Source organism: Microtus ochrogaster, unplaced genomic scaffold (assembly GCF_000317375.1).
Source record: "Microtus ochrogaster isolate Prairie Vole_2 unplaced genomic scaffold, MicOch1.0 UNK19, whole genome shotgun sequence".
NCBI classification, from domain to species: Eukaryota; Metazoa; Chordata; class Mammalia; order Rodentia; family Cricetidae; genus Microtus; species Microtus ochrogaster.
The window spans coordinates 4865814-4873600 of NW_004949117.1; the positions used below are offsets into that span (position 1 = coordinate 4865814).

Here is a 7787-nt window from a genome sequence, read left to right on the forward strand (position 1 = left end):
TGTGAGTTTGAGGCCAGCCTGGTCTACAAGAGCTAGTTCCAGGACAGGCTCCAAAGCTACAGAGAAACCCTGTCTTGAAAAACAAACAAAAAGATTAAAAAACTGAATATTCAAGGAACCAAAAGTCTTGTTCAGTTCTTGGAGAGAAGTCGCGGCTGTCAAAAGCAGCTGATCTCTTAGAGGACCCAAGTTCTGGTCTCAAGACTCTCATCACGGGCCTCATGGCCTTCAGCACCTCCAACTCAAGGAATCAGATTCTGTCTTTCTAGCTTCCATGGGCAGGACCTCCACCCATGTGGCATGTGCATAAAGATAAAAATAAATGCCTTTTAAAAATGATAATTGGGGCTTGAGAGACGGCCCAGCAACTAAGAGCACTCTTTCAGAAGACCCTGGTCCAGGGTTTTAGGTCCAACACCTACATGGTGTCTCATAACCAGCTGTAACTCCAGTTCCAAGGGATCTGATACACTTCACTGGTCTTCCCAGGCACCAGGCGTAGTACACAGACATACATATAGGCAAAACATTTATACATGTAAAACATTTTCTTAAAAAAATTAATACAAAATAGAAGACATGAATCTAAAGGAAAGGGAAAGTGATTTTTTTTAAATCATTATTTTGGAATATAGGTAACTAATCTTGCCCAGAATGTTTAAAATAAGAAGCTGAGACATTAAAACATACTTAACTCTAGCAGGATGGGAGGAAAATTAAAGAAATGAAAGACAGAGGTAACAGGAACTGAGATGTTTCAGGTTTCCTGAATGAACAGACTATGTGTTATTAATTCCTTACCAAACACACAAAAAAAGCTCTTTAATTTCAAGTGGCTTATATCCCTGGAAGTTTTGTGTATTTAGAGTATTACAATTTTCAACAAAATTGAAGGTGCAAGCCTTCCCTAAGCTATTCCCAAAGCCCTTCTTTATAACTGCAGCCTTTTCTGGAGAATACGGTCACATCGCTCTTTATAGAGAGATCAGAACAGCTTCCTGGAGAAATATACGGCTTGTGAATACTGCTGCCAAAGCTTTTAAACTGCCTTGTATCTTTGCAGCGATAAGCATAATTTTCCTTCTAGATAAGAAAAAGCCGAGTGGATGACTGGCTCGGTCCTTGAAATGGGTATTTTCCATTTCCAGCGTTACAGTTTGTCAGTGCCTTTCTCAAGGTGGTAGGTAGTGTGAGAAAGTCATTTAACTGGTGTCACCAACAGCCATAGAGTCCTGATTCACGGGACTGATGGGGAATAGCAAGCAAAGGTGAGGCTCCTGGAGCTGCCTCTTCAGCTTGTAAGAGACGCGTGTGCTCCGCGCTCTGTCCAAGGCCTTGTTCCTGTCAGTCTGGAAGCTCGAAAGCAGACAGAAAGGCACATTCGCATCCCAGGAAGAGGCAAGGGCTGCAGCTGCGATGTTGAGCACGGAGAGAAAAGAAGAGGGCTTGTGGCTGCTGTTTGCCAGACCACTGCTGCAGGAAGGATGCTTTCTCTGAGACCTGAGATGATCCAAACTCTGAAACACTAGGAAATTTCAAATGTCAATCTTAGAGCTAGGAATGCCCAACCAAAATACTTCAAAATATGAAAGATGTCTAGTCTCGCACTTTGAAGGGCATTTCAACCTGAGTTCTTTCATTGCTTTACCTGACCTTTCTGCATCATTCAGCAATAATATTTATTGCTCATCAATTAGGTGTCATAGTTTGATTCTTACAATTCTGGAGATAAGTGCTGGTGCTCCTGTTTTATAGATTAAGAAATTGAGGTTCATTGTAAAACACATTAATCATTAAGTTTCAACCCTACTTGGTGCATAAGCCCCGCCTCCTGCTCTCAGGTGAGTTCTCCATTGTCTCTCTGCAGCGTGTAGGGTGTTGACCAGAGACCCCAGCCCCAATGTAAGAATGTCTGGTTCTGCTGTGCCGTCCTTGGGCATGGTTCAGAGCATGTTTTGAGGATGCTAACCTACATATGTCTTCCTCATTGAGCCTTCTCTCTTCCATTGAACCCAGGAGCTGCTTACATTGTAGTGACTCACCGGGAACCACTGAGTAGCTCAGTTTAATGTGTCCAAAATGCCGTCTGACCTCACCAGGGGCAGGCTGGACTTCATCCAGAGGCTGCTGTCATTCATTTGGTCTGCTGGAGGTCAGGCCAGTATGCACTGCCTGGAATTTGGAGTTTCTGTTGTTTTTATGGATATTTGAGTGTCTCGGTTCCCATGGGTGACATGGCACCAGTTATTCCATTGAGGTCTGGGGAGGCTTCTCTCTTGTTGCTGCCGCTTTCAGAAATTCTGGCATCTCCCTCAGTAGAGTCACATTTTCCATCAATTTACATGCTCCTCTTCCCCTGATCAACTAACCAGAAAGCATTTCTGTAATTATGTAGATATAATGATGATTGCGATTAATGTTTATTCATAGCGCTGCGTATAATTCTCATTTTGCCTTTCTATTAACACATCACAATGACAATCATAATTAAATATGATGAACTCAAATTGAACTCTCATCTGCTAAAGTAATCCACCCATATTCTGTCAAGTAAGGGACTATTTTTGCTGTCTATGTCACTTAGGGCACCTTTCCCCACGGGTTTACCTTCAAGCTGTCTTATCTGACTGTAGTATGGTTGAGGTGGAAACCACTGGCACTGAATTGTGATAGCCAACTCTTTAGTAGGGTGCACTGGAGAGGTGGCATGACCCATGCCAGATGTATCCTCAGGTCTCCAGTGTCTTGAGATGCAACTTGAGAAAGTTGATGAATAATTTTAATTAATGTTGCTCTCATCAGAATAATAAAGAGTTCCCAGAAGTCCAATAACCAAACATCCTCCCTTCATTTCACAGATAGGTGTTGATGGTCAGGCCTGACTCACAGCACTAGGATACAGGAACCAGTAAGCCAACAGTCCCTGATGCCAGAGGGCTCAGCATCCTACTCTCACACTCCAGTTCCTAGTGTGCACCTAGGTCTTCGTTCATGACCCACTCTTCCCACCTCTCTGCTGAGGTTTTCCAGCTATTTTTATCAGGGAATCTGGAATGGAAGAGATAAAAGCTTTAGATCAAGTTAAGAGTCATCAAATATAGATTTCAACTCCCAAGTCCAGTGTCACGAAGGGAGCTGTCAGGCAGAAAGAAAAGAGGAGCCCTACTGGTCCTTGGAGACCCCAGCCTTCAGAGGTCAAGCTAAGAGAAAACATCCGGGGAGCTGGAGAAAGCTAGACAGTGAAGTGGAGCCAATGAGAACAGGAGTCCCTAATGCAGGCGCCTAAATCCACTGGCTACGCTCAGCCCAGATCATCTCAGTCCCCCCCGGGCCCATGTATTTTATGCTGCGCCAAAATCCGCTGAGAATTAAGTATACTCGTGTCCGTTTAGCTGAAGCCATTGGGATGGAGTCTGCGATCCAGCAGTGTGATCTCTGAACATTGATCCCTGGTCCTGCTGTGTCTGTGGTCTCTAGTATGCTGGCATTTCATCTTTCACATGGAAATTTGGCATGGCCGACAGAGGAGAGGCCCAAGACTCTGTTTCCTAAGAGTGGTAGAAAACAAATGTTCACCTGGACTTCTGACAAGCGGCGTTGGCGGAGCTGCAGGGCGAGTGTCGTTTTGTCACAGTGGATGTCTTGGTGCTCTGAGATGCTCATGGAGAAGGATGCCAGGGTCAGAAGAGAGCCCAGAACGAGAATGATTGAGTCTAGTCAGGACCGAGCTTAAACAACCCACCTCTAAGGAAAAGACAATAGCAAAAGGTTCAAAGATCTGGGGAGCCTGAGGCTAGACCTTCACTGCTACAGTTCCTGCAAAAGCCTGAGGCTAGACCTTCACTGCCACAATTCCTGCAAACGCTTGAGGCTAGACCTTCATTGCCACAGTTCCTGCAAAGCCTGAAGTGTGACTGGTCTGCAGCTAGGACCCAGGGAAGGGATCTTTGGGCGGCAGGGTGGCCTGTAGAACAGCGCTTCTCCAGCTGCTGGTATGACCCCTTGGAACCTCCTCTTTCTACCCATCGTTTGCAGGGAATGGACAAGTTAGTAAATGTCTCTGGGCTTACATCCTCACTCATGAAAAAGATGCTTTCCTTTGGAACTTCTCACGTTTTTGAGAGATGGATTTTATTCACCATTTTCTTCATGGGCGACGACGTAGGCCCAGAGGATTTACTAGCTTGTCCATTCCCTGCAAACGATGAGTAGAGAGAGGAGGTTCCAGCTTAGACCCAGTCCACTTCACAGCCCCCACTGTGGATCATTACAGCGTTGTTAGTTTGAGCCGCCAATGTGCATCCCATAATAATTTGTGTGCTCATGAGTGTCCTGGCCTATTACTGTATTGGCCGAGAACATGTTCCATGCTGGGCACTATCCTACATGCTTCTGTGTAACCCTCCTAACTGGAGTGTAGGACAGCCTTCCCATCAGCTAGTGCTAGGGGAGCTGAAGTGAAGGACTGCGCAGGCCGCCTGACTCCAGAGTCCATTCTTGTCACCACTGAAACTGATACCTCTTGCTTCATCCATAAGGATATGGATCTGTTTGTCAACACTGTGATTTAGTTACTTCTCATGAATTCTTTGGCTTCTAAAGATCAGGATGCTTTTCAAGGCCTGAATGCACGCCATCTGAGCCTGTTGCCTCATGTGTCACTGCAGCGGCGAGGTTCCACAGAAGGCCTGCTATGTGCCACCGCCACCGAGAAAGCAAAGCGCACATGCAGATGATTGCACCATGCAGCCAACTACCTGAAGAGCTGCTGGGAAGAAGAAAGCCCTCTGGGGCTATGGGCAACTGGGGTGGGAAAAGGTAGAACAGGCAGTTGGGGCTAGAGAGATGGCTCAGCAGTTAAGAGCACTGGCTGCTCTTCCAGAGGACCTGGGTTCAATTCCCAGCGACAACATGGCAGTTCACAACCATTTGTAACTCTAATTCCGGGGCATGCAAAGCTTCCTTCTTCTGGACTCTGTGGGCAGTGCATGTTTGTTTATATTACACAGACATACTTGCAGGCAACACATGCATACATATAAATAATAAATTTAGAATATTTTATAAATGTATGATAGGTTTTTTAGGAAGGAAGAAAAGACAGAAAAAGGGCTCTAGGGGGTGGTATGAAGTCACTAGAGTGTGGGACCAGATGGAACGTTTCCTGGCTTCTTTTCCCTAGGAATATTTTTTTTTTGCTGGTGTGTATGGGTGTTTGAATGTGTGTGGACACATGTATGTGCTTATGCGTATGTCGTTCATGCTGAGGCCCAGAGTCGACAGCATGTGCTTTCCTCCATTACTCTCCCATGTTTATTTCATGAGGGAGGGTCTCTCAATTGAACCCAGAACCCATAGATCAGCTAGTCTAGCTGGTCAGCTTGGCCCGGAGAGCCCTTGTCTCTGCCTCCTGAGGGCTGAGGGTAAAAACGTAGGACACATTATGACAGACCCACACGGTTATTGCTCTCTCAGTTCAAGCAGAGAGCTGTGGCTAATGAAATTCAAGTGTGTAAAACCACAGGAGAGATGTGAGCTGTGTTCTGTTTCAGACTTGCACACCTAAGCCCGTGCAGCGTGCACCCTACAAGGGAGACGTCTTCACACTGAAATCCAGAGAGGCAGAAGAGGGTGACCGAGCTGGGACCAGGATGCAGGGCCACTCTTCATCCGGCTGATGTGGTCAAGCAAGGACAAAGCAGGCGTTCTGCAGTGAGTATCCCCGTATGATTGTCAGCTTATAAAATAGCAGCTGTCTTCTTAGGCCTGTGAAGAGTCCAGAGCTTCAAGGTGGAGGAAACACTGATCAAGGCCTTGATGACTTAGAACATTAGGTGGGCAGTGGGACTGACGGGCCTTAAGCTAGCTGTCTCTAGAATATTCCAAAGAAGCCCCAGAGAATCTTCTATAGTGCAAAACCATAGGCGAGTGGCAAGCAGAAAGCCCTGCCTGTTGTACTAAAAGTACATCCCATGGCCAATATTTAAAAACCAACTCGAACTTTATGTGGAAAAAAATGAATCTTTGTATTGTAAGTATAGTTAGTTATAGCTTATGATTTAGCATTTATGTAAAATTGAGGAAGTAAGGAAAGTTGCACAACAGTTTTCTGGACGTATTTGGTAGCATCGGGCGCTGCTTCTGGAGGAGAGCAGCCCGCACTCTGCAGAGACTGTGAGCACTGGTCACTCCTGCGCTGCCTTCTGCCGTGCGGATATTCCTGTGTTGAAACTCCTCTATTTCCCTTTTCTCCCAGATTCTCTCCCTCCGTTGTTTTCTGTTCCTGCTCCATCAAATCGCCACTAAAGGGCAGTGCTGGAGCTTTAGCATTTCCGTGACGTCACTTCCACTGACCTGTAAAATGTACATTCTCCCCTTTGGGTGGTTTTCCAAGAGTCTGATTATTTTCTAAAATTGTGACGTGTATTTGTATGTTTCAGCGTGTAGCCATCTGGAAGACTCTCACGCTAGCAGGCGTGTCCAGCCTGCACACTGTGGGTCACAGGATAGCCATTAGCACAGCCCAACACGCAATCATAAAGCGTTCTTAGAACATTGTGAGATGCTCTTTTGCAGCGGTTTCTTGGTAACTCCATTGTGTGGCTCTCAGTGTAGGCTTTACTAATGACAAACGTCCCGGGGCAACGTCAGAGGGTCAGACAGTGCTATTGGAAGCTGACCTGACCGATGAAGGAATATGTGTGTGTGTCAGCTGGAGTGCTGCTGGATGACGGCCTGGTTCTCTACAAACTGGGGTGCTGCGCACACTCACATTAGACAGCCTGTGCTTCCCTAAATCCTGTGGCAGCGGGGATTTGGATAATGAGCCCTGGGACGCTGCAGGCCTGGCCCCCTCATGCAGTGTGCTCTCTCGTTGTCGGGCATTGTCATTTTTTAACAACACTAGCCCCAAGCTTCAAGACTTCTGTCATTTCCACATTACTGGAATTATTCATGCGATTCAAAAAGACTGTATTTAAAATCCCGGAGATTAGCAGGAGAAAGAAACGGTGCTGGATGGGATCACATGCTAGCTACTCCCAGCTTTTGTGGGAACAGGCTTAGTGTTTACTTTGATTAGAACATTTCTTGGCGGTAGCTTGAATTCGGTCTCTCTTTGTGAGGGAGAATGTTACACTGAGTGCCTTGTACTCTCTTCAAAGGTAGAAGCGGAGCAAAGGCCCCGAGGCTGCCTCCCCGCCAGCCGTCAGCTGTTATTTCAACTCCCCGAGATCCTTTAGGAAAAATAATCGCTCTGGGCCGCTTTGATTTTTCTCTCAGAAGCAATAGCCGCCTGCCTCACTGTGCCTTTGTTGCTGCGCGAGATTGAAGCTATAAAAGAACGTTCCTGGGATGGGAAGTCCGCGTGAAGACTCGCTGATGAGCCCTTTCAGGTGTTGTCTTTCTTTACACCAGGTTTCTTTCTCTGGGTTTTTAAAGATGACTTTCTGTGTAAGGCTTGGTTGCTGTTCTGTTTTGTTTTAATGGCTGCATTTGTTTGAAACAGCGCTATGATTTTACATTTGATTGCAATTAATAAACACTGAGAGCTTCATTTTGTATTCCAGTATCTGAGTTGTGTGTGGTTCTGTCCTTCTGCCTGGTGGATGGGACCAGGACCCAGACGATTGAGTCCGACAAGAGAGCCCAATTTCTTCTGTTTTCAGTGGCTCCCATGATAGGTCCCAGGAAATCAAGTCATGTGTTCAGCCATGAAATGAGTCCGAGGCAAACTATCCAATCGAATCACATTGGTGGGTCCAGGATTTGAAGGATGAAATGGCATT

At 46.1% G+C, this 7787-nt stretch overlaps 1 protein-coding gene across 2 annotated transcripts in view; it reads left to right on the plus strand.

The window, feature by feature from the left end:
• Dpys (dihydropyrimidinase) overlaps positions 1–7567 on the plus strand; it is a 67079-nt gene extending 59512 nt beyond the window's left edge. Inside the window, exons 9-10 of one of the 2 annotated variants that reach the window (XM_005367525.1) lie at positions 5553–5712; positions 7164–7567. In XM_005367525.1, coding sequence (XP_005367582.1) covers positions 5553–5678 — 126 coding nt within the window. In that variant the 3' untranslated portion in view covers positions 5679–5712; positions 7164–7567. The remainder of the gene's footprint in view (positions 1–5552; positions 5713–7163) is intronic. The other variant, XM_026789430.1, reaches the window with a different exon arrangement.
• Positions 7568–7787: the final 220 nt, after the last annotated feature.